Raw genomic sequence first — 27,735 nt, 5'->3', positions numbered from 1 at the left:
TCTCCAACTCCCTTCCCTTTTCCTTCTGGCTTTTGGAATGACCCGGCCTCCTCCTACACAGAACAGTGTACATCCCTTTGTCTCTACTCCACACCGTCCAGACACAGCCTTTCCTCAGAGGAACACAGTCCATCTCTTAAACACTGACCCCCTTCTGTGGCGGCACTAGGATCTCATTCCTCTTTACCTACTCTGAGACTTTCCCAACATGGCAACCTATCTTCTCCAGGCCATAATCATGGCCCCTCCTGCAGGGGACCTACCATGGCTCAGATGAAATTTGGTTCAAACTTCTCTAGGTAGCTTCTAAAGCCCTGCATACTTTGGCCCCATGCACCTACCATTACTTGTCAGTGTAAATGTTTTATCCTAAGCAATAGTTTCCACTATCCTTTCCACATGTCATGTTAACTCTGTCTTCTGATGTGTGTACAAGGAGATGAAAAGAGTGGAGAAGTAGGGAACTAAAATTTATTTACACTTCGTATGTGCCAGGCACTCCGCTTATGTTTCAACCCATGACCTCATTTAATCCTCACAACAGCTCTGTGGGTAGGCACTATTATTATCTTCATTTTACAGGTGAGGAAACTGAGGCATAGAGAGGTCAAGAAACTTGTCCAAGTCATACTACAAATAAATGCTGGAGCTGGGATGTACATGCGGGTCTTGCCGCTACACCACACTGCCTCCAGTATAAACTGTCTAGACAGTCCATGGCAAATATTTGTCAGAGGCCAGTCATATTTCCTAATTAAATTTGTTTTATCAAGCTTTACTCTTATTAAAAAAATACTTTAGAATGCATTTATAATAGTAAAGCTAGAGTACTTAGTATAAATTTCCTTCTCCCTATTCAAGTTTCAATTCCTTGGTTCTTAACAGGCCAGGCATCAAACTACCCTCCCTTTTCTTTATCTGAGGGTTCTCTGCAATGAAATCCTCCAGGCATCGGTGGGTGGGTAGGTAGGGGAGCTGAAATGAGGCCATTTTATGATTAAATGGTCATCTTCCAAACTGGTCCCATTGGTCGGACAAATGACTCAAAGATCATCCCTGGCTGCAAACTTTCTGCATTGCTGTTGGCATGGATTGGAAACGTCCAGCACAACTCTAACTTGAAGGAAGAAGAAACAAATTAAAAAAACCATTTTCTTAAAGTTTCCATTAAACGAAAGACTCATTATAAATACAAGGCCAGATTTGTATACTGTTGGAATTGATCAATCAATCGGCAAATGTTTATAGAATATCCATTGGGTGTTCTGAACTGGGCTGCAGAAATACAAAGATGGTAATCTAATCCTTCTGGAGTTACATATGGATTAGGGAGACAAGACATAGGTATTGGATGAAATAAACAGTGCAAGAGAAAATATAATTAAGGGCTAATTTATGGGGTACCGACTCTAAGTGCAGAGAAATTCAGAAGAGATGGGTATTAAAAAGGGCTGGAATGGTCAGTGAAGGTCTGAAGCATTAAGATTTATAATGACAAAGGAAGGGGAAGGAAGGCATTAAAAACAACGGGACTAGCATGGGCATAGATGCCACGTTAGGAATAAATATGATGTGTTGAAGCGTCAGGGAAGAGGTTAATTTCTCAAAACTTGTGGACGTGCTAGAGAACGAGGGGACATACAATAGCTAGGTAAAGAGGAGGCAATGCAAAAGAGGTTAGATTTTATATCAAAAAGGTATGTGTTCATATAATAATGTTTTGGCAAGTGGAGAAATCAGTATACTTCTCCAAACGTTGCTGTTGGGAATGTAAAATCGGAAGAGAGTCTTGCAGTTCCTCAAAAAGTTCCATATAGAGTTACCATTTGACCTAGAATATCCTCTCCTAGGTATATACCCAAGAGAACAAAAAATACACGTCCACACAGAAAACTGTACATGGGTGTTTATAATAGCATTACTCATAACAGCTGAAAGGTGGAAGCAACCTGAACATCCATCAGCTAATAAATGTATAAACAAAATATGGAATATCAATACATGGAATATTATTTGACCATAAGAAGCAGTGAAATACTGATACAGGCTACAAAAGGGATAAACCTTGAAAACATTATGCTATGTGAAAGAAGCCAGTCACAAGACACCCCATATTATATGATTCTGTATATATGAAATGTCTAGAACAGGTAAAGCTATAGAGACAGGAAGTAGGTCAGTGGTTTCTTAGGGCTGGGGGAGATGGGATGATGGGGGACGATAGCCAAAAGATATGGATTTTTTTTTGAGATGATAAAAATGTCCAGAAATTGATAGTGGGAATGGTTACATGTATCTGTGAATATACTAAAATCAGCAAATTGTACACTTTAAATGGGTGAGTTGCATGGTATATGAATTATATCTTAATAAAGCTGCTTTAAAAAAAGGTTTGGGAAGGGATTTAAAAAAAATCCAACTATGATTTCATGGGCGGAGCTGATATTCAGCAGCAAGCAGGGACCTTGATAACAAGGTAACTCCTAAGATACGTGCTGTTGAGAGTTTACCGAGACACATCAAGCCTAGCTTTAGATGAGTCAGGGAGATAAAGGATGGGTACAACAGAAGAGGGGGCAGTGCAAGCATCTGATCCAAAAAAGGAAGCACCCTGGAATCTTTGTGCCAATAAATTGACAACTTAGATGATGTGGGCAAAATCCTTGAAAGACACAAACTACCAAAGTTGTCTCACAGATAACTGGAATAGCCCTGTATCGATTAAAGACATTGAATTTGCAGTTCAGAAATTTCCTATAAAGAAAACCAGCCCTAAGTGGCTTCACTGATGAATTCTGCCAAGCATTTATGGAAAAAGTAATACCAATTCTACATGAACTCTTCCAGAAAATGGGAGAGAAGGCAGTTATTTCTCAATTCATTCTATCAGGCCACCATTCCACAGACACCCAAACCAGGTAAAGATATTAAATGAAAATAAAACTACAGACCAATGTCCCTCATGAACATAGAAACAAAAATTCTTAATTGCCAAATTTTAGCAAGTTGAATCCAGCCATATACCAAAAGAAAAATCCATCATGACCCAGTAGGATTTATCCCAGGAATATAAGCTCAGTTCAACAAAGTTCAAGTACATTAACAAACTACAAAAAGGAAACTGGATGATCATCTCAAAAGATTCAGAAAGAATGTTTGGTAAAATCCAACCTCCATTCCCGATAAAAACTCTCAGCAATCTAGAAATAGATGGGAGCTTCTTCATCCCAACAAACGGAACCTATGGAAAACCTACAGGTAAGGGTGAAAGACTGAATGCTTTCCCTCCAAGATTAGGAACATCAGAGGGATGTCTTGGACTGGAGACTCTAGCCAGTGCAATCGAGCTGGTTCAGACTGAAAATACGAAGACCTAATTTAAAAAAAAAAAAAAAATTTTTTTTTTTTTTAATTTCAATAGGGTCCTTAGGAGTGGGAATCGACTCAATGGCAGGGGGTAATTCCTATACTGAAATAAACAAAGGAACTTTCAGATGAAGTAAAAAGGGTCCGGACTCACCTTTTGAAAGACTTACACTAAGGGCTGTATTAGGCTTTTATATAATTGGTCAGAACCGAAACCCATACATTAAAAAGCAAAACAATAAATATTATACTATGGGATCGGGAATAACACAATTTCTCCCTCTGAGGTGTAACTGTAACCTATGTTCTTATGTTCTGATTAAAAAATTTAAACAAACAAAAAACTCTTACAGGTTAAATCATTAGCAGAGTGTTTTAAAATGTGCTAAGAGACCCTACTTAAGAGTGCTAGGGTAGAAGTATTACCATTTTCATAGGATAAAATTTTAACTTTCTCTTTGTAAAAGAAAAAGGGAGGTCTTGGATTTTTCTGGGGAAACGTTACCTCTCTGGCCTCTTTAGAAGGCTGCAGCTAAATATTTCGCATGGTATGTTTTCAGTTATAGAAATGCATTTCATTCTCAGGAAACATTAAAAACACAGCAAACTGATTATACAAGTTCCACCACTTTCCCAAGGAGAAGCAAAGTTGGAATCATCAGTGTACAGTAATGTTGGTGTAATAGCTGGGAGTCGCCTGATCAAAAAACCACTGGCATTGAGCTGATTCTGACTCATAGCGGCCGTGGGGGACAGAGTAGACCTGCCCTGTGGGGCTCCTAAGGCTGTAGGTCCTACTGAAGCAGGCTGCCACATCTTTCTCCTGTGGAGCGCTGGTGGTTTCAAACCACCGACCTTTCAGTTAGCAGCCAAGCGCTTCAATTACTGCACCACCAAAAAAAAAAAAAAAAAAAAATCTAATTTGGCCTTTTTGTGTGTGTGTGTGTGTTGGCTGTTCCCTTCACCTCGGGTGTAGTCCTGTCATCATTCTTATAGAACAGTTAAGCCAACACCTGAAATGTAGAACTGGAAGTCCCAATATAGAGGAGAGTCTGGATTATTTAATTAGGTATAACAAATTAATTCAGACTAATTGTGGGAAGGATCAACCTTTTCTTTTTTCTTTAAATAAAAAAGGTCAAATTAGATTTTTTTAAAGTTTTTTTTTCTTCTAGGCATATTTATTAGTACAAATGAAGCTAATAAATTGTTCCTGATAAAGATTATTAGGAAACCTGTATCAATTAAAAATATGAATAATTTAAAATTAATGGTTTCTGGATTTTTCTGTCTTACTAATCCTATTTAGAGGAGCCCTGGTGGCGCAGTGGTTAAGAGCTTGCCTGCTAACCAAAAGGCTGGCAGTTTGAATCCACCAGCCACTCCTTGGAAACCCTATGGGGCAGTTCTACTCCCCTACAGGGTTGCTATGAGTCAGAATCGACTTGGTGGCAACCGATTTTTGGTTTTTAATCCTATTAATACTCTTTAAATCCTTTGCAATGTGGATTTTTTTTTCAGTCATTTACTTTATTGATACTGAAGGAGAAAGTGCCAGCCCAAATTCATGAAGTCAGAATTACTGTGGCTTTCTTATATGAGCTTTCCGCCCACTTCTCTGCAACCATTCACCTTCTCCCTTATCTATGCCCACAGCCAAGTTCTGATCTACTGCCATCTACTTAACCCCATCTTCTCCCAGTATTTATCTTTGTCTCATTTTCTTCCTTTATTTATTTGTTCATTCAACAAGTATTTATTTAGCAGCCCTATTATGGGCCAAGCACGCACTGTTTTAGGGACAATGGATACAGTAGTATTCAAGATTGACAAAGAGATGTTGGATATGCTTGAACTTGATCTGTCGTGTCCATTCTCACTTATTTGCACGCTATACTTTCTCTTTGTGTCTGTGTATGAACCTGGGGGTCAGGACAATTGGTTCCCTCTGGGGAGAGCTGTGGACCAGTGTCTTCACTGAATCCATGGGCTGAACTGGCAGCCTCCCAGGAGCTAGAAAGCATGTGCTCATAGAGACAAACTGGTCACAAGTTTATTTCAGTAGTTACCCTAGTCTCAACAGGGAACAGACTGCCTGGAGCAGATGCAGTCCTTCTTATGGGCTAGACATATGACCGCAGCCCTGGTAGTGCAACGGTTAAGTGCTCAGCTGCTAACCAAAAGGTTGAAGGTTTGAACCCACCAGCTGTTCCACCAGAGAAAAGGCTTGGTGATCTGCTCCCATAGACTGTAGCCTAGGAAACTCTTTGGGGCAGTTCTACTTTGTCCTATAGGATCACTATGAGTTGGAATCGATGGACATATGACCATGGGGGAATCATTTTGGCTGCTCTGGGTTTTACTTTCCTCACCTATAAAAGAATGATACTTGAGGCTAATATTTACTGAACACTTGCTATATACAGGCACTATCCTGCAGGGTTGCTATAAGTCGGAATTGACTTGATGGCAATGAGTTTCGGTTTATCCTAAGCACTTACTCATATTAACTAGTATTGCCCCTGTAATAACCTTATAAGTTTGTTTATTTCCATTCTTCAGGTGAGGAAATTGAGGCACAGGGATGGTAAGTGACTGGCTAAGGTCATAAAGCTCTTAGATAGCAGTTGGAATTTAAACTCAGTCAATCTGGTTCTAGAGTACAAACTCTTAACCGTTTTACTACACTACCTACTCAAGTGCAGGACTTGGATTAGACAGTATTTGAAGTTGTCCACCTCTAGTTACAACTGGCTAACTAGTGTGGAATTTAGGCTGGGCAGATGGGTATATTTTAGAAATGGGATGTTGGAGACATGTATATCGCTTGTGGCAAGAGAAGAGGCCATAATCGAAAAAGTGGTCCAAAGAGAATGACATCCTGATCTATACTGTCTCACCCCTGCGACTCTGCTTTTTCTCTTTTTTAATCAACTTTTATTGGGTATAGTTTACATAAGATCAAGTGTACTCATTTTAATTTTACAGTTCTGAGTTTTGACAAATGTATACATGGCATAATCATCACTACCATCACCCCAAAAGTTTCCCTGTGCCCTTTCCTGGTCAATCCCCAGGCCCAGCCCCAGCCAACCACTGATGTGCTTGTATTGCCAGAGACAGGGTGTCATGTGAATGGTGTCATACAGCACGTGCTTCTTGTGGTCTGGGTTCTTCTGCTCAGCATGAAGTTCTTGCCATTCATCTATGCTGCTGTGTATATCCTGCCTCCACATTGAACATTTTCTCCAAGGAACAGATCCATCCCCGTGGCTGCAGATCCTACTCATCCTTCAAGGCCCATCTCAAATGATATCTTTTGTTTTCTTCCTTACTTCAAAGTCTAACGTGCAGAGCAGTGTAGTATTTTGTCCTCACAAATCACTTGAGCATGAAAATACTGTTGTAAAGGGTTTCATTTTTCTTGGATCCACAATCAACACGCATTGAAGCAGCAGTCAAGAAATCAAAAGATGCATTGCATTAGGCAAATCTGCTGCAAAAGACCTCTTTAAAGAGTTAAAAAGCAAAGATGTCACCTTGAAGAGTAACGTGTGCCTGACCCAAGCCATGGTGTTTTCTATTGCCTCATATGCATGTGAAAGCTGGACAATGAATAAAGAAGACTGAAGAAGAATTGACACCTTGGAATTATGGTCTTGGTGAAGAATACTGAATATATTATGGACTGACAGAAGAACGAACAAATCTGTCTTGGGAGAAGTAGAGCCAGAATGCTCCTTAGAAGCAAGGATGGTGAGACTATGTCTTACATACTTTGGACATGTTATCAGGAGGGATCAGTCCCTGGAGAAGGACAACATGCTTGGTAAAAGAGAGGGTCAGCAAAAAAGAGGAAGACCCTCAATGTGATGGATTGACACAGTGGCTGCAACAACGGGCACAAGCATAACAATGATTGTAAGGATGGCGCAGGACAGGCAGTGTTTCGTTCTGTTGTATGTAGGGTTGCTGTGAGTCAGAACCAACTTGATGGCAACTAACAACAACATGAAAATATTATTTAGTCAAAATTTGCACGTTGTCCATTAACAGTTACTAGTTATTAAGCCATATCTTTAAACACCTTTAATACTTCTTTTGGCATGTTGCCACCCAAGTTTAGCATTTGAACACCTTATTTTCAGCATAATCCACCCCCACCAATTGCCATCGAGTCTATTCTGACTCATGGGATACCTTGCCTTTAGTTCATATAACTGGGAAGGTGGAAGTGGAAACCATTTCACCCTTAATTGGTAATAACTGACTGACAAAAAGCAGCATAAATTAAAAGATAATTCAGATATTTCCTCCAGAGAGAGGACTTTTTTGCTTTTAGAATTTCAAAAGAAGGGACTCATTGTTTTATTGGAAATGAAAATGTAAAATTTTACTCAAGATTGTAATTCAATATAAAATGCTTCTGATTTATGTATTTTGGGAGGGATATGAAAAGAAAGACAAAACAAATGAAGGGGAAGTGAAAGGAAAAGGCTGATATAGACTTAAGCATAGAACATAACATACACAGACACAGACAGTCTCACAGAGAAAAACAGACATCGAAAAAGACACATATCTAGAAAGAGGGGCAAATGTGTATAACATGCACACATGTAGCCAGTAACATATCTTCTATGTGGTAATATTCCCATCTTGTGGCCTTTTAGGGTATTTCCTCTAAAGAATTTTAAAGTTATTCCATAGCCAGTTATAAGCATAAATGGGAATCACCTCTTGGCACATACCTTAAGGGTCAATTGAATTAAGTCAAAGTCTAGAGACTAAAAATCCCCCACTCTGTCTAGGACTTCTAGCTCTTACACATGATGTCACTTCTTAGCACAGAAGGGAAAATGGGAGTCCCCAAAGCATTCCATTCACACAGATCATAAGAGACAGTTCACACAGACAACAACCCTATTGCTTCTTGCCCAGTTTTTGTGCAATAATCTTAGGGAAGATTCAGGGCCAATTCCTCTCTTTAACCTCGGCCATATCATCTTACCTCTCCTTCATCTCCTCTGTCTCTCACCCCAGTTCATTCCTCAACACCCAACAGTACCAGCAACTGCTGGAAAGATCAACTCCATCTTGATTTGTTATCACCATGATTCTGTCATGATGCATGCCTGTTTTTTGACTAGTGAGTGGTGTGAGACAGAGGAGAGAAGGAGGCATGCCTTGTGTGTGACCATCCTGAGAAAGAAGAAAGAAGGCAATCCTCAGACTTATGCAGTGTTCCATTGATAGGTGGGCACATGAATCAGGCTCAGCCAGTCAGAGCCTAGAATACCCTGGCCACGGTGATTGAGTCAAGATAGGTGATTGGGTAAAACATTCCGTGCAAAAGCCTCCAGGTAGAATTCTCAGGACAGATCAACTAGACTCCTACGCATTCATTCATTCATTCATTTCTTCATTCATTCTACAAATATTTACGTGTCAGGCATCCTGTACACAGAATGAAGCTTAGAGTACAATGAGGGAATAAGAGTGAAGAGAGAGCCAAGGGGGGCTGTGAGGAGGGTTTAGAATCTGTATGAAGGTCAGGAGGTAATTGCGTGTTGTGTGCTCATAAATTACTTAAAAGTGCTGCAATAGCAGCCATCTAAGATGCATCAATTGGTCTCAACCCACCTGGAGCAAAGGAGAATGAAGAACACCAAGGACACAAGGCGATTATGAGCCCAAGAGACAGAAAGGGCCACATCATCCAGAGACTACATCATCCTGAGACCAGAAGAACTAGATGGTGCCCGCCTGCAACTAATGACTGCCCTGACAGGGAACACAACAGAGAACCCCTGAGGGAGCAGGAGAGCAGTGGGATGCAGACCCCAAATTCTCATAAGACCAGACTTAATGGTTTGAATGAGACTAGAAGGACCTCGATGGTCATGGCCTCCAGACCTTCTGTTGGCCCAGGACAGGAACCATTCCCAAAGCCAACTCTTCAGACAGGGATTGGACTGGACAATGGGTTGGAGAGGGATGCTGGTAAGGAGTGAGCTTCTTGGATCAGGTGGACACTTGAGAATACGTTGGCATCTCCTGCCTGGAGGGGAGATGAGAGGGTGAAGGGGGTTAAAAGCTGGCGAATTGGACACGAAAAGAGAGAGTGGAGGGAGAGAGCGGGCTGTCTCATTAGAGGGAGAGTAATTGGGAGGGTGTAGCAAGGCGTACATGGGTTTTTGTGTGAGAGACTGACTTGATTTTTACACTTTCACTTAAAGCACAATAAAAATTATTAAAAAATATATATGTTATTAAAATTAATTCCACCTAAAAAAAAAGGTGGTGTAATGGTTAACCATTTGGCACTAAGCAAAAGCCCAGCAGTTCAAACCCACCAGCCGCTCCTTGGAAAACTTGTGGGTCAGTTCTACCCTGTCCTACAGGGTCGCTATGAGTTGGAATTAACTTGATGGCAATGAGTTACTTTTAAGGCATATGAGTAGACTGATATATTTTGGAGGAAAAAGGAATAAAGTAAAACAATCATGACTGACTCTCATTTAATTAATAAGAATCTATTTTGGTTAACTGAAATCTGTGAAAGCTTAAGCTAGATATATAAGCAAAAATGAGGGAAAAATAATGATCAGAGAGTGGGAGTTATGATTTGAAAGGACATCTACGAAAAAGTGAATTTTGAAAAGATTGAAAAGTTCATGGTGGAAAATGGAATTAAAAAACCACATAACCAAACCAATTGATGAGTTTTCAAGGTTGTTTGGAAGCAGATCCCCAGGCCTTTCTTCCAAGGCACCTCTGGAAGAAGTGCTTAATCATTTGTGCCTCCCAAAGACTCCGTAGACAATGGAATAGGGGAAACAAAAACTGTGTCCCTGAGGTATGGGATATAGCCTAAGGAAGGACGCTGTGCCAAAAACTAGTAAGTGATGTGTGGGGAGGCACCATGCAGCTTGGTTGATAAGAGAAGAATCGGGAGAAGGCAGGCTTGGAGTTCTAGTATAAGATATTTGAATCATATTGCACAGGTGATAGGTTTCCATGTAGGTCTTAACAGAGTGAATAATTACTAGTCTAATCATGGCCAACATCTTAAATTCCAGAATGCCCATCCAACAACCTTGATTCCAGGGGCTCAAAGGAGACTGAGAAGAAATCATGGAGAATGTTCTGGAAAATGTCCACATGTTATTTCTCCCTTAGAGCTCTGAGCCCATTTTTCTATCTGGTCTCCTGTCCTGGATGAACTGTTACAGGCCATGTGTGAGCCAGGAGGAAACATCTTTACATGGACTATTGTCAAGTTAAGGTGTCTGTGTAGCGGAATATTATTTTGGCTATTTTGCTTCTGTTTCATCCTCCTTTTGGGATTTCCTTTTGGAGATCGACTTCTCCCTTACTCTCTATATCAGAGCACTGAATATCATGGACACAGCGATTGGTTCAAGGATGGGCACATGACCCAGTATGGCCAATCAACGTGATTTCTGGGACTCCTGAGAAAAACTCCCTTTTCTACTGATACTGCCAGCAGTAAGGAGGTTATGAGCCTGAAGCTGCTACAGAGGCTGAAGACAAAGCCAACCCTGAGGAAAAAAGAATGAAGAGATGGAGATTAAAGTATCTGTTGTAGCTGGAATATTTCTGAAATTGTCAGTATCATAAGCCATTAACTTTCCTTTTTCTATTTAAGCCAGTTTGGTTTGGGTTTTCTGTTGTATGCAGCTAAAGTCCCAATCCTGACTACAGCATAACTCTTTCTTGGCTTCTTTCTCATAGGCCTGAACTCTAGTCTTGCCCATCTGGATCTTACTTTCTTGTCTGGGAGAGGAGTCATTAAACAGCAGAACTGGCTAAAACTGCCCTCTAGAAGCCCTTTTTCCCTTCGAACCCACACTGGTCCTTCGGGCTTTTCAAGAGCTGGGCCCCTCCTTCCAAGGGACATGGAAGGGATGAGAGGAAAAAGAAGGGATGAGAGGAAAAAGAAGGGATGAGAGGAAAGATTGACCCTTTATTCCTCCTCCTTAAAAATCCACACCTTAGCATCATGGTTTCTGAAGTCCTTTTGGTCTTTGACCTTCATTAAACTCCTCTTTCTTTGCCAGGGTAGGGCTACAGTATGAGGAAGGAAGCTTCTCTGAGTATATCACAGCCTTTAGAAATTGTAGCCAACGATGACATTTGAGCAAGATTTTCTCATAAAAGAAGGGCCGAGAATGAGCAAGTCCTGGCTCCCCCTGCCAGTCTAGACGGTCTCTCCTTCTCATCCCAGGAAAACTCCTGCAATGTCAGTCATAAGTTGTACACTTTGTTTCTTGGTATCTTTTCCCAAAGGTCTGTGGTAGTTGGGTTCTGTATATCAAGCTGTTCTAGCTATAATTTTTTGCTTAGACACTACAAATTAAGTGTAGAAATGCCACCTAAGTTCTAAGTTTTTTCTATGATAACTATTTCAGTGCTTCATTTTGTAATATCCAATGTCAACTTCTTTTAAGAAGAGGTAATTTCTGTGCTCTTGGTTTTCTTGTGTCCTAAGCTTGAGCTTAGTTGGCCTGTTGGGTGGTCCAGCAGAGGCTGTAAGTGGGGATGAAACACAATTACACTAGCTTCATGCCCCCTGAGTGTATGGAATGTAACAGGTACTCAACAAAACTTGTCACTCTCCAGGGAGCAATATCTTTAATTTAGGAATTAGAAAAACACTCTGCTCAACACTAAATCTGTTCCAGAGCATATAAAAATCTTTATGGGCCACATTTTAAGCACTCTGAGCCAGACTAAGGAATAGCGGAGCCGAGACCTTAAACTGGAATCAAATGAAATTACTATTTTGCAGAAGTCAGTTGCTTAGATATTTGAAAAGGTAGTTTGAATAAAAAACTCCATTTAGTGGCCTCATTCAGATACTGCCTTTTTTTGAGGTAACCATTTTATCTTTTTTGCCTGGATCAGCCCAACTCTGCTTCATGACGCCAGTCTACCAGTTCTCTTTGAGTTGATTCTGACTCATGGTGACCCCATGTGTATCACAGTTTTCAATGGCTGATTTTTCAGAAGTAGATCACCAGGCCTCTCTTCTCAGGCACCTCCGGGTGGACTCGAACGTTCAATCTTTCGATAAGCAGCCAAGCACATTAAGCGTAGGCACCACCCAGGGACTCCATTTCACTACACAGAAAACTGTGATTAAGTTAAAGACTTACCTGCCAAGCCTCAACTTTCTTGATGTCTGCACAGGAGCCATTGGTGAAGAGCCCTTTCCCAGGTAAGCAGGTGTATATATCCTGTAGGGCATGAGCAATGGAGTAGACTGCCAGGTACACATTGTAGGATATCCGTAAATGTGTGTAATCTATGTAAGGGGTCTCGACACTGCTGATGTTCTCATCCCCTGTACAGAGAGGTCGGAAGGCAGTGGAGCTGTTGCTAAACCTGCTGCCTCCTTCTTTGTGATCTCTGAGTAAAGGGTCCACAGGTAAGGGTCCTTTAGCATTTTCTTGGAGGTGGCAGTTAAATGTTTCTTCCCAAAACTCCTTGGCAAAACCATTGTGGACAGACTTCCTGGGATGTACTTTCTGCAAAAATTCCCGGAACCCTGGGATCTGCCCTGCCTTCAGGCCAAATCCAATAGTGCCTCCGACTACATGGAAGTATTCCGGCATGGCTATCAAGGAGGAGCTGGCCCAGGCCTCACTGGCCAGCCAGATCCTGCCCGTGATATTGCGCCTGACGATCTCCTTGATGAGGGGTTCGAGGTCGGGGCCACTGGAGAAGACAACAATGACTTTGGCTGTGGAATTCTGGATCACCTCCACTACGTGCTGGATCTCTTCCTCATCCGAGTACTGGGAGATGAGCTCGCTGAAATCAATGCAGATGTCCCTCTCTTCAGCCTCCTCTCGGAACTTCTCAATCCCTGGCCGGCCATAGTCATCGTCAGCGGCAATCGTGCCCACCCAGTTCCAGCGGAAATACTCGATGATGTCTGCCATGGCTGTGGCCTGGTGTTCATCATTGGGGATGGTACGGAGGAAGGACTTGAACTGATTCTTATTGCTGAGGAGTCGGCTGGAGGAGGCGTAGCTGACCTGGAACAAAACAAGGACACAGAATGAATGAGTGAGTGAGTGAATGAGGTGCCAGGAGAGCCTCAAGGCTGTTGTGGACATGACTTTTTAAGCACTCATTCATTGGACAGGCTGATCTTTGCAGACAGGATGGAAGAGTGAGAACCAGAATCTTCTCCACTACAGGGGGAGCACCCAAGCACCTGTTAGTCTCTCAGGGAGCTTCTAACTCCTGGTGGATTTTGAGGGATGGACAATGGGTTGGGTTTCCATCATGGATTCCAAGAGGTTCCTACATGTGCACACGTGTGTAGGTAATAAAATGGGAGGAGGTCCATCCTCTCTCTGAATGATAACCGTAAGGAGAGGCAGCCTGCAAGGAGGAAAACTGCTGGACTTTAAAAGCAGAATCCCATTTCTGCAATTTATGAGATAACTGACCTTGAATAATCTGCTTGGCCACTTCAAGCCTTATTTTCATATCTGTAAAATAATTAATACTTAAGCTTGCAGTACTCTCATGAATATTAAATGATAGAATATGTGTACACAGTGTCTAATTTAAAGCATGTGCTCAAAAAATCAGAGCAGCTGTGAACAGTTATAAAGGGAGTTAAGGGATTACTGGAGCCCTTGTGGTGCAGTGGTTAACAGCTTGGCTGCTAACCAAAAGGTTGGCAGTTCAAATCCACCAGCTGCTCCTTGGAAACCCTTATGGGGCAGTTCTTCTCTGTTCTGTTGACTCAATGGCAATGGGTTTCTTTTTTTTTTTTAGGGGATTACTAAAATCTTAGGAAGCCTACTCATATATGTTCACACATACAAGCTGTTTTAGATTTTCACAGCGCTACCTTCAAATACAGGTTTGATCATAAAATCAACGCAACAACGGTAGGCCGTACTTATCCTTTCAAGGAAAGTCCTTAATGCACTGTTGTGTAGTTTCTTCTAACCTCTTCTGTGCTGCCTCACTGGTTGTAATATATTCATACACACACCTTCCGCTTGTTGGGCCCAAGTTCTGATCTGAGTGTTTTAGCTTCCCTAACCTACCAGTCCCTGGAGAAGGACATCATGCTTGGTAAAGTAGAGGGTCGGTGAAAGAGAGGAAGACCCTCAACAATACGGACTGACACAGTGGCTGCATGATGGGTTCAAGCACAGCTATGATTGTGAGCATGGCACAGGACTGGGCAGTGTTCCATTCTGTTGGACATACAGTCACTATGACTTGGAACTGACTCAATGGCACCTAACAATAAACCTACCTCTAAAGAGCCCTGGTTGTGCAGTGGTTAATCACTTAGCCGCTAAACAAAAGGTTGGTGGTTCGAACCCACCAGCTGCTCTGTGGGAGAAAGATCTGACAGCTTGCTTCCAAAAGGATAAAAAAAAAAAAAAAAAATCCATTGCCATCCAGTCAGTTCTGACTCATAGCAACCCTGTAGGAGTAGAACTGCCCCACAGGGTTTCCGAGGAGTGGTTGCTGGATTTGAACTGCTGACCTTTTGGTTAGCAGCCAAGCTCTTAACTACTGCGCCACTAGGACTCCATGAAAATTACAGCCTTGGAAACCCCATCAGGAAATTCTACTCTGTCCTATAGGGTCTCTATGAGTCGGAACCTAGTTGACAGTAACAGGTTTAGCCTGCGTCTGGAAGGAACCAGGTTCCCTATCGGCTACTCTGTCCTATAGGGTTGCTATGAATCAGAATTGACTTGATGGCAACCTTTTTTTTTTTTTTTTCCTGTGGGCTATGAGGAGTCCCTGGGTGATGCAAAGAGTAACAAGCTTGGCTGTTAACCAAAAGGTTGGAGGTTCAGGTCTACCCAGAGGCACTTGGGTGATGTACTTCAAAAAAAATCAGCCACTGAAAACCCTATGGAGCACAGTTCTACTCACAAACACGAGGTCGCCATGAGTTGGAATTGACTGGACAGCAACTGGTTATTGGTCTGGGTTATGGGTTATGATGGAGTTCCTGAGTAATGCAAACAGCTAATGTACCTGGCTGCTAACCGACAGGTTGGAGGTTCTAGTCCACCCAGAGGCTCCTCAGAGCCAGAAGAAAGGCCTGGCGATCCACGTCAGAAAAATCAGCCATTGAGAACCCTGCGGAGCACAGGTCTGTTCCGACATGGGTGATCACCACGAGAACCCTGCGGAGCACAGGTCTGTTCCGACATGCATGATCACCACGAGCTGCAGTCAGCTTGACGGCAACTGGTTTGGCTTCATAGGTTATGAACCTGAAGTTCTTCAGAGAAGCCCCGAGGGTTTTCCTCTTCCTATTGCCAAATTTCTCTGTTCTCGTCCATCCTCCAGCTCTCCGTTCCTACTTGATGTCCCCCTATTCCACTCCCCTGAAATGCTTTAGCTAACAGTAACCTCAACTGCAGTAATTTCTGAGAACTGTTGTTTATCATTTAGGCTCAATTAGCTATTTAGGCTCATTGAGCTCAATTCCCATCACCACAGTAACCATCATGGGCATCGTTTATGGTCAGAAAAACATCCTTTCCTCTCCTAGCTTTCCAGTGAGTTCAGTCATCACACAGAGCTGCTTCCTTTTTTTTTTTTTTACATCATGGCAAACGTTAGAATAAATGGAGGAGGCTGACCAGCTCTAGCAGGGGGTGTTCCGACCACCCCATGCCCCACTTAGCCATCCCAAAGCTGGAGAGGGTCAATATCTTCGTACGGCTTTGACCTGTTTGCTGTACTCCAATGCACTGTGGCTCACCAATTAGGAAGTTTCACTTTATTGACAATTCTGTTTGAAGAACCAAAGCCAAAATTACACTTGATGGAATTTCTTCTAGGTAACGAAGACACGTTTAGTATCTCTCGTTGCCTGGTTTTCTAGAGTTTTAAAACTTCTTATGGAAATAAGGAAACCCTGGTGGCATAGTGGTTAAGTGCTACGGCTGCTAACCAAATGGTTAGCAGTTCAAATCTGCCAGGCACTCCTTGGAAACTCTATGGGGCAGTTCTACTCTGTCCTGTAGGGTCACTATGAGTTGGAATCGACTTGACGGCACTGGGTTTGGTTTTGGGTTTTATGGAAATAATTTGAAGAAATTTGGGGGACTAGACAGGAAAAAAAAAAAGCCTTTTTAATTATGCTCACCAACTGAAGCAATTAGTTTTACATGTTCAGTGTTTCAAAATGAATTTTTCTAATATGTTCCTTCTCAGGAAAAAATAGTTTCTACATTAAAAATATGAAAGACCTTTGGTCCATGAAAGAAATGGACCTGCTTTGCTGAAGACAGGCATGCCTTTTCTGACAAGAGCTTTGATTTTTGGAAGCTGTAATGCCAAGTTGACAACTTTTTTCTTTTATCAGAATAAGCACCTTCTTGCTCTACGGCAGCAGTTCATAAGTAGTTAAATTAAATATATATATGTGAAAATACAGTCACATACCACTTCAACAATTTAAATACATAAAAATCACAGAAAAAAACTGAGCAATTTGTTTAGATATTACCGTTTTCTAGAAAGCTGTTTGCAGACCCAAACAGCAGGCTTCTGAATCAGGATTTTGCGAATGCAAGTCCTACCTGGCTATTTTGTAAATCCATCATTACTTGCGTCTTGATCCGCTTTTTGAAAAATGGATCAAAAAGGGTCTTTGAAAGGAATAAAAATGAAAAAACCAAAAGAACGTATTTATATTTGTCTAGTTTTTAAAAAGGAAATAAAGCTAGAAAAGTAGGGCAAATACCACCGTCTATCCTTCTTTAAAAAAACAAACAAAAAAAACCCTTGAAAATACATAAAACTTTTGTAACATAAGAGGGGAGAATTTCATGAGTGATTCAGAAAACTGTTCTAACCACCGTATCCTAGCTGGTCTGCTTGTTCCCCCTACACGGTGGTGTGGTTGGCATAAGAAACACACTGAGCCTGGAATTCCACTCTGCAGGGCAGAGGTTCCTGGCCCTGGCTGTACATTAGACTTGCCCAGGGAGCTTGCAAAACTTCCTTTGTCCTGGCTGCTTCTCTGGTCAATGAAATCACAAACTCTTGGGTGGGTGGGACCCAGGCATAGTATCGTTAAAGTTCCCCGTGTAATTCCAACATGCAGCTGCGGCCGAGAACCATGGCTGTATATAAACTGACATTGGTTTGACTGCTCTTCATTGCAGTTACCTTCTCGGCACTTTTATAATTCACGTTCAACTTAACTTCATCCTCCATCCAAACTACAAAGAACTTAAAATCGCTTCTTCATGGTCTTTGTTTGCTGGATGACAATTATATCTTATGCCTGTTGGCCACGGGTCACAACTTACTTCAGCTGTGTATTTACAATATTTCCAAACAGCTTTGGCAATCCCATGTTACTGTATGGTATGCTAAATTTAACAGTGCATGTTTGCATCTTGCCCCATCCGTTTACTGCAGTGGGTTTTGTCAGATCACTTTGGCACAAGACTTACACAGCCAGGGCTTCCCCACGGGAAACACCTTTAATTCCCTGAAGTAAGGATTTGGCAAATGATGACACAGCTTTCTGAGTTGTCACATGTATAAATACAATGGGATAATGTCCATCACCAAAGAAATAGAGACCTCCCAACACAGAAATGTGAATTTACCAAAGGTACCCTTAAAACTTTTAAATAGTAAACATTAAAAAAAAATTAAAGTATGGTTTATAATTTAAAATTTGGTTGAGCTGATCCTCCATCCATGGACATTTAGGTTGTTTCCAACTTTTGATGATAATAAAATGATGTCATAGATCTACAAATATTAAGACGAAAAAAGGTTTACTTTATGGTATTAAGGGAAAAATCACTTTATAGAATGGCATGGAGACTTTGCTGTCTTTTTTTCTTTTACTTTAAGCAAATGTTTAATAAAGCACTTAAAATTTCAGTGAACTGTTAGTATCTGGAAATGCAACCGTCTCTCCACCACCACAGCTGAGCTTCTGCTGGGTAGAGGCTACCTGTTCGTATGTGCTCAACAAACACTTGTTGAATGAAACAGAATATTCCACATTCCAAGAATGTGCAAGATACTGAATTAGTAAGTTCCTGATTTCTGAGAAAATGGGTTTTGCTTCCCTTTGCCCTAAACTTTGAGCTAGACAGTAGAGAAGCAGAAACTTTGAGGCAACAGGATTAGAGACAGATTTGGAGTTTTGAGAGGTGGGATTTATATCGTATGGTCTCATTCCTTTTAGTTAAGGCAGAAGAAAGTTCACTTACTAAAGGAATGAGATGGGAAAGAAACTGAACACTGAAAAAGAAGGCAAAGTTTTATACAAGAAATTTTAAAATAAGTTCAGAAGAATAGTGAAGGTCTAGTTGACATTGTAGAGATTAGGCTGGGTCTCTATGATAGTAAAACCACTTGTTAAGAAGTTAAAAAATACTTTATGAATTTACTCATTTATTTGGTATTATAGTAGACTTAGTATCTAGCTGCTTGTGAAACGAATAAATAAATGTATGTCAGCTGAAAGATGTGTTACGCATTTTAGGAGATGAAGCCCATTAAATACCAACTGCTTTTTGATGAATTCAACCTGTATCTTTAAATAAAAGAATCCAATACAATATTATTCAGTGCTAAAAAGAAATTAGCTACCAGATCATGAAAAAACCTGGATGAATCTTAAATGCATATTGCTAAGTGTAAGAAAGAGCCTGAAAAAGCTGTCTACTGTACGACTCCAATATATGACATTCTGGAAACAGCTAAACTATAGATAAACAGGTAGCTAGGGGTTGGGATGGTGGGAGAGGGCAGAGTTGATGAGAGGATGAATTTTTTTTTGTTTGTTTTTAGGGTGGTGTTGGTTGGTGTCATTGAGTCAGTTCCAACTCATAGTGACCCCATGCACAACAGAACAAAACACTGCCCAGCCCTGCGCCATCCTCACAATTGTTGTTAGGATTGAGCCCATTGTTGCAGTCACTCTACCAACCTATCTTCTTGAGGGTCTTCCTCTTTTTTGCTGACCCTCTACCCTACCAAGCATGATGTCCTTCTCCAGGGACTGGTCTCTCCTGATAACATGCCCAAAGTATGTGAGGTGAAGTCTTGCCATCCTTGCTTCTAAAAGGAGCATTCTAGCTGTACTTCCTTCCAGGACAGACTTGTGCATTCTTCTGGCAGTCCGTGGTATATTCAATATTCTTGGCCGACACCAGAATTCAAAAAGGCATCAATTATTCTTCCTCTTCCTTATTCACTGTCCAGTTTTTGCACGCATGTGAGGCGACTGAAAACACCATGGCTTGGGTCAGGTGCACCTCAGTCCTCAAAGTGATGTCTTTGCTTTTCAACATTTTAAAGAGGTCTTTTGCAGATTTGCCCAATAAAATATATTGTTTGATTTCTTGACTGCTGCACCCATGGGCGTTGATTGTGGATCCAAGTAAAATGAAATCCTTGACAACTTCAATCTTTTCTCCATTTATCATGATGTTGCTTATTGGTCTAGTTGTGAGGATTTTTTGTTTTCTTTATGTTGAGGTGTAATCTATACTGAAGGCTGCAGTCTTTGATTTTCATCAGTAAGTGCTTCAAGTCCTCTTTCAGCAAGCAAGGATGTGTCATCTGCATATTCCAGGTTGTTAATGAGTCTTCCTCCAACCCTGATGCTGAGTTCTTCATATAGTCTAGCTTTTCAGATTATTTGCTCAGCGTACAGACTGAATAAATATGGTGAAAGGATACAACCCTGAGGCTTATATTTCCTGATTTTAAACCATGCAGTATCCTCTTGTTCTGTTCAAACGGCTGCCTCTTGGTCTATGTACTGGTTCCTCATGAGCATAATTAAGTGTTCTGGAATTCTCATTCTTTACAATGTTATCCGTAATTTGTTATAACCCACACAGTCGAATGCCTTTGCAGAGTCAATAAAACACAGGTAAACGTAATTCTGATGTTCTCTGTTTTCAGCCAAGGTCCCTCTGGTATCAGCAATGACATCCCTTGTTTCTGGCAGTTTGCTGTTGATGTACTGCTACAACCATTTTTGAATTAACTTCAGCAAAATTTTATTTGTATGTGGTATTAATGATATTGTTCAATGATTTCCACATTTTGTTAGATCGCCTTTCTTTGGAATGGGCACAAATATGGATCTCTTCCAATTGGTTGGCCAGAGAGCTGTCTTCCAAATTTCTTGGCATAGACAAGTGAGCACTTCCAGCCCTGCATCCATTTGTTAAAATATCTCAACTGGTATTCCATCAATTCCTGGAGCCTTGTTTTTCACAAATGCCTTCAGTGCAGCTTGGACTTCTTCCTTCTATACCATTGGCTCTTGATCATATGCTATCTCCTGAAATGGCTGAAGTCAAGCAATTCTTTTTGGTACAGTGACTTTGTGTATTCCTTCCATCTTCTCTGGATGTTTTCTGTGTTGTTCAAAATTTTCCCCATAGACTCCTTCAAAATTGCAACTCAAGGCTTGAATTTCTTCTTCAGTTCTTTCAGCTTGAGAAATGCTGAGCATGTTCTTCCCCTTTGGTTTTCTAACACCAGGTCTTTGCACATTTCATTGTAATACTTTACTTTGTCTTCTTCTTTACTTTGTCTTCTTGAGCTGCTCTTTGAAATCTTTCATTCAGCTCTTCTACTTCATCACTTCTTTCATTTGTTTTAGCTATTCTGTGTTCAAGAGCAATTTTCAGAGTCTCTTCTGACATCCATTTTAGTCTTTTCTGTTTTTCTGCTCTTTTTTCTTTTAAAGACCCTTTTCTTTCTTCATGTATGATGTTCTTGATGTCATCCCACAACTCGTTTGGTCTTCAATCATTAGTGTTCAATGTGTCAAATCTATTCTTGAGATGGTCTCCAAATTTAGGTGGGATATACTCAAGGTTGTATTTTGGTTCTCACAGACCTGTTTTAATTTTCTTCAGCTTTTTGAGTAGAACTTGCATATGAGCAATTGATGATCTGTTCTGCCATAGACTCCTGGCCTTATTCTGACTGATGATATTGAGATTTTCCAGTGTCTCTTTTCACAGATGTAGTGAATTTGATTCCTGAGTTTTCCATCTGGTGAGACCCATGTGTATAGCTGCCATTTATATTGTTGAAAAAAAGATATTTGCAATTAATAAGTTGTTGGTCTTACAAAATTCTGTCACACAATCCCCTATGTCATTTCTATCACTGAGGCCGTATTTCCCAACTACTGGTCCTCCTTTGTTTCCAACTTTTACATTTCAATCACCAGTGATTATCAGTGCATTTTGACTGCATGTTTGATCAATTTCAGACTGCATGAGTTGGTAAAAATCTTCAGTTTCCTCATCTTTGGCATTAGTGTTCGGTGCATAAATTTCAATAATATTCTTATTAACTGGTCTTCCTTGTAGGCACATGGATATTATCCTATCACTGTCAGGGTTATACTTCAGGACAGATCTTAAAATGTTCTTTTTGATGATGAATGTGACACCATTCCTCTTCAATTTGTCATTCCCAGCATAGTAGACTATATGATTGTCCAATTCAAAATGGCCAATACCAGTCCATTTCAGCTCACTAATGCCGAGGACATCAATGTTTATGCATTCCATTTCATTTTTGATGACCTCCAATTTTCCTAGACTTATGCTTCACACATTCCACAGCTCGCTCTTCTCGTTTTGAGTCATGCCACATCAGCAAATGAAGGTCCTGACAGTTTTACTCCATCCACATCAAGGTCAACTCTACTTTGAGGGGACAGCTCTTCCCCAGTCGTATTTTTATTGCCTTCCAACCTCTGAGGCTCATCTTCTGGCACTGTATCAGACAACGTTCTAACATGTGTCTGTCAGTTTCTGGTACTGTGGTGGCTTGCGTGTTGTTGTGATGCTGGAAGCTATTGCCCCTGGCATTTTGAATACCAGCAGGGTCACCCATGGTGAACAGGTTTCATTGGTGCTTCCAGAGTAAAAAAGGACTAGGAAGACAGACCTGGTGATCTACTTCTGAAAAAACTGGCCAGTGAAAACCTTATGTATAGCAGCAGAACATTTTTTTAGGGTAGTGCAACTATTCTGTATGGTACATTAAGGTTGAATACAAAGCATTACACCTATAGAGTTTTACAGAATAGAAAGTAAACTTTAATTAATTAAATTTTAAGAAAAATCACTTAGAAGATCAGGGAGTCCCAGGATAGAAGGAAAAATGTGACAAAAGAATCTAAATATATTGCAAATCTACGAAACAACTTCACTGAAGTGAGTGGGAGAAAAAGCTGCTGACTTAAATAATTTTGGAAATGAGTGGAGTCTGTAAGAGTAAATGCAAAAGGAATTGTACATTAGCACTATGCTCTAGTTGATAAAGTTGTTTCCCACAGAGGTATAGGTTAACAATCCTGAAACCATTATCATGTGCACTGGAATCAAACAGTAACAAATGGACGGTGGGTGTCTGGTTTCTCATTGTTAGATTGGGGGGTTACAGATAAGCCAAACCACAGGAGGTGGCTAGGATGAGCCATGTGGGAATGGCTTAGAGTTGGAGGTGTCAGTATGAAATTATGTTTAGCTTAATATAGATATAGATGACTACATATAGAAATATTTACATATATTTAAACATGGATTTATATACATATATATTTTTTGGGGTGGATATATATCCATATATTCCTTGTTGCATCAGCTAAGAGGGCCTAGAAGTAATGGATTCCTTAGTAACAACAAAACAAAGCACACCTATTGCATGGATCGTAGTTTCCGGTACCATTTTCCAATAAAAGGAATCAGGGCTCCTTGGAGAAATGGATGATTCTAGGACTGGGATGGAAATATACAAGATGAGCCTGCAACATCTTGTAGTACCAGTAAAAAAGTTAGAAACTGCTTTAAATGCTTGGGTATGTCAAATGGATATACCCAAGATATAAAATAAGCATCGTTGAGTCCATACTAATATAAATGCAAGATTGAATAAATAAATAGGGAGAAGAAACAAATCTCCCAGGCAGAAGAATTCCAAATAATTTATGTAGACACTCTGCCCTTAAAGAGATGAACCATAATTCCGCACTTCTAACTTGTGGGTGTTACTTGTCTGAGTTCCTTTCTACTGTATGAAAAGGGAGAAAGGAGTCACTTTGCAGTAGAGAAACCCGGCAAACACTACCTCAAGCAAGGTGATCAAGGTTAACATCAACATTGATAAGTCACATTGATAGCATGTGACCTTGATATGATGGGATGAGAATGGCGCTTTCCCTCCGTGGTCTTTCTCCCCAAAACATGCAGCCATAAGAAAAACATCAGACAATTTCCAGTTGTGGGACATTCTGCAATGTATCTGGCCGATAATCCTAAAAACTGTCAAGGCCATCAAAAACCAGGAAACTTTCAGATACTGTCACAAACAAGAGTAGCCTAAGGAGCCATGACAACTAAATATAATGAGGTATCCTGGATGGGATCAGAACAGAAAAAAGACATTAGAGAAAAAATTGAGGAAATCAGAATCAAATATGGACTTCAGTTAATACTATTGTATCAATATTGATTCATTAAATGTGACAAATGTACCATGCTAGAATAAGGTGTTAGTAAAAGGGGAAATGGGGACAGAGTATATGGAAACTCTCTGTACTATCTTCACAATTTTATAAATCTAGAACTATTTTACAATAAAAAAAATAATCCAGTCAAATTGCTTTGGTAATATAGACAAATTAACGGGGCTACAAAAGTGAATTAGGTAAAAAAAAAAAAAAAAATGCGTTGTTGTTTTCAGCCGCTGTTGATTGGGCCCCTGGCTCATGGTAACCCCCTGCATAAAAGGATCGGATCACTGTGACCCATAGGGTTTTCACTGGTTGATTTCCTGGAAATAGATCTACAGGCTTTTCTTCCTAATTTGTCTTAGTCTGGAAGCTCCACTGAAGCCTGTTTAGCATCCTCTCCATAGACAGACAGGCGGTGGTTATGTTTGAGGTGCAATGGCCGGATATTGAACCCGGGACTTCTGCATGGAAGGCGAGTACTCTACCCCTGAATGACCTCTGCATGGATTTATAGCTTCCGTTATGTGGCGTTACAAGGCCTTCTGAACTATGCATGTTTCAGTTAGCTTGGAAGATGAGGGGGTCTCAGAAATCCCCAGTGGTCGTGGTACAGTGCCCTGACTCAATGAAAGATCTTTTGTGCCAATGTAAAGTCAGAGATGGGAAAATACCAAAACCCACGGAAACTGGACGTGGCCCCTTCCAAGGCTTCTCTCCTGATCCCTACCCATGTTGCTCTGGCTAAGAAGATACGGGTACCTGGGGGATGTAGAAGAGCCCCAGCAAGTTTGCCACGGCCGTGGAGATGCCCGAGCCAGTTGCTCCCACCACAGCGATAGTAGAAGGGATATGCTCCGAGCAATTGCAGAACTCATCAAGGTTCAAAGAATCGATTTTATTCTGGGCAACAAAACTCAGGGTGGCCTCCAAGGCCTTAGAGACAGTGTTGCAGGTGTCGAATATCCTGTATCCAAGCGTCATGTTGGGAAGAAGGACCGGGCTGCTGTTTATCTCCTCTATGGCAAATATCATAGCTTGTAACCAGCGAAACCCACGGAAATTATACCTGGAAGAAAGAAGAAATTGAAAAAGACATGAAGCTTTTTGGTCAACCACTTCAGCGTGAGGACTGGACAAAGCTGGGTCTGAATGTGCTCTGTTACTCCTGGGTTTTGTGAGGTTGTGCTCTTGGAGCCTCAAAGTCCTCTCTGTAAAATGGGGAGATTACCTCTCTCACAGGGTGGCTGTGAGGATGATGAAGTAAGGTAACCATGGTGCCTCTCACAGGCTCAGGGAGCAATAATAAGAATAAAGATTGTTATTAGTAATATAATTAATCGTTTATAGCTGCCTCATCTGGCAAAGAAATTGAAATGGCTGATGTGAAGCACTTTAATAAAAGTAACATATACATTTAAAAAGAAAAGGGGTCAGGGAAAATATAAATTAGATTAGGAGTTTAAAATGTGGGTGCCTAAAAGCAGCCTCAGAGTCGCAGTCACAGATTGAGACTATGACATTCCTGGAGGTCAAAGGGGAAAAGGAAGCAAGTGACCTCATTTTGGTAAGCAAACAAAGATATATACACGTAGGAAGGCTAAATCAAACACTGGTTGTTTCTAGGTGGTAGAATAATGAGTTTTAAAATTGTGTGCTTTTACTTATGTATACAACTTTTTTTTTTTTAAGGATCATGCACTGCTTTTCAAACAAGAAAAAAAATTCAAATAAAAATCAAGCAAATTAAGAGAGAGAAATAGGATCAGTGACATAGTTCTCAGGACCCCAGGACTTGACTCGGTGAAGACTCAATAAACGTGCTGAATTAGCCTACCAGCGGCCAAAGGAGAAAAGGTAGCAACGCAGCAGAGTCTTCCTTCGTATTGCAGGATTTGTTACGTGAACTCAGTGACTGGAGAAATACCATCTGGTAACCTCCCCTGTATCATTCAGGTTCCTGAAGGTCCTGACCTAATTTTTAGTGTGATGTTTCCTTTTTGTCATTTTCTCTAGTATTTATGGTTTGTTCTTTTATTTGTTTAAAATTGTTTGGTTTCAACTAGAAAAGTTATTTAGAAATGTTGCAGAGTTTTGCTTTACATAAAACGTCTATGGTATTAAACTCGTTCTACCCTCTTTCTTTAACACGATTTTTTAAAATGATTGTTTCAGGGCAAGCTTCTTGCCTGATCTTAAACATATATATATGTACACACTCACACACAAACATATACATATACACTATATAAATATCAGGATACAGCAAAGAAGATATTTCTCCTGCATTCGTAAGAAAAATCTAATTTGCTAGCTTTCATTAGAACATAGATACAAATCGGGTTGTGTTGGAAAAACTCTAGTTTTCATTTCTATTTTCCAGCTATCTGAAAGACCAGGGAAAAGTGCTGAATCCTTTCTGGAAGTTGCACAACCCAGACAGAAGGTCCCACTCTCCCTCTCAGATGGTGGGTGAAGACTTAGGATGCAGTAATAGTCTCTGATGTCCGGGTCAAGGGAGGTGATATATACAGCTCTGTTGTTATCTGCAGAAGTCACATCCTATTTGAAGGAGCCGTGCCTGGTTCCGAATGCGACACTCTAAAGGGGACATGATAAATGAGGGAGCATCCAGATAGAGGACAGCTAGATGGTGAGGGGTCTGGAAATCATGTCACAGAAGAATTGCTGAGTGAACTGGAACTACTTGACTGGGAGAAGAAAAGATTTAAGGGGACACCTTCCTTAGCTGTCTTCAAATGGTTGAAGAGATGTCAAATGTTAGAGGTATTCTGTGTAGCTCCTGAAGGTTACATCACTGTTAGCAACTCCTTCCAGGACTGTACAAGACTTTCTAATAGTAGTAGTTCCAAAACAAAACACCACGGACTGCTTTTTGAGGAGTGGGCGCCTGTGTCACGTCAACCACTTCCAACTCTAAGAGCTTTTAAAAAAAGAAGAGTGAGGCAGCCAACACTCAGGTGTTACTGACCATTGGGGTATATGAGGTCAGTGGGGGATTTTATAACCCAGGCTTGCAAGAACTACAATCAATTTCCTTCTAAAAAAAAAAATTTTATTATACTTAGTCTTCCATTACGCAATGCTGCTGTCAGATGAACAATGGTGACTCAGCTACCACGTGACAGGGCACAGGCCATGGGTTTTTCTACTCCATAGCCTTGCTTTTTTATTTTCGGAAAGAAATCTTAAAAAAACAAAAAGAAAATATAATAAACTTCAGCATGATTATCAACTTTGAAAAAAGTATCATTTCGGGTTTAATGCTGCTTTTTTCCAACCACGCAGAGGAGAAGAGACCTTCCGACATGGCTTCTTCCCTTACCTGATACATTCCACGGACTCCGGTCTTGATTTTAGATCTTGATCTTTGGCTGCTACTCCAAAATGAATGGGAAAGAGCCCCCCAAGGATAATGTCACCTTTCTTCTGAGCTCGCTGGTCAGGCCCATAGGCAGCAGGGCGCCAGGCAAATGCTAAGAGAATCAAGCAGCGGCTATAAAAAGCCATGGTTCTACTTCCTCTCCAGTGAGGTGAGGAAAGTGTGCTGGGTGGCTTGGGGGCCTGAGAACTTTCCACCTTGGTGCAGTTCACTCCCTGCAGTGGGGACACATGTCTACAGAGTGAATTAATAACAGAATGGAAGCTATGGCGTTTGAATTCCCATTTCTGCCTTCTCCACTGAAGACTAGTAAGGCAGGTGATCCTTGAGTCTCTAGAAGCCACATCACGCAGAGACCGTCTTTGATGCTTGCTACAAGAAAAGAGAAACAAAATGAATTCAGCTAAGC

General features: G+C 40.9%; 1 protein-coding gene across 1 annotated transcript in view; it reads right to left on the bottom strand.

Annotated features, from left to right (window-relative positions):
- Positions 1-27,735, bottom strand: part of CASR (calcium sensing receptor) — a 42,466-nt gene extending 14,731 nt beyond the window's left edge. The window contains exons 1-3 of the mRNA XM_003412965.4: positions 27,270-27,735; positions 24,686-24,992; positions 12,549-13,433 (exon numbers count right to left, since the gene is read on the bottom strand). Coding sequence (XP_003413013.1) covers positions 12,549-13,433; positions 24,686-24,992; positions 27,270-27,454 — 1,377 coding nt within the window. The 5' untranslated portion in view covers positions 27,455-27,735. The remainder of the gene's footprint in view (positions 1-12,548; positions 13,434-24,685; positions 24,993-27,269) is intronic.

The sequence above is a fragment of the Loxodonta africana genome, chromosome 1 (genome assembly GCF_030014295.1).
Source record: "Loxodonta africana isolate mLoxAfr1 chromosome 1, mLoxAfr1.hap2, whole genome shotgun sequence".
Classification (NCBI taxonomy): Eukaryota; Metazoa; Chordata; class Mammalia; order Proboscidea; family Elephantidae; genus Loxodonta; species Loxodonta africana.
This window is presented reverse-complemented; position numbering and strand designations above follow the sequence as displayed.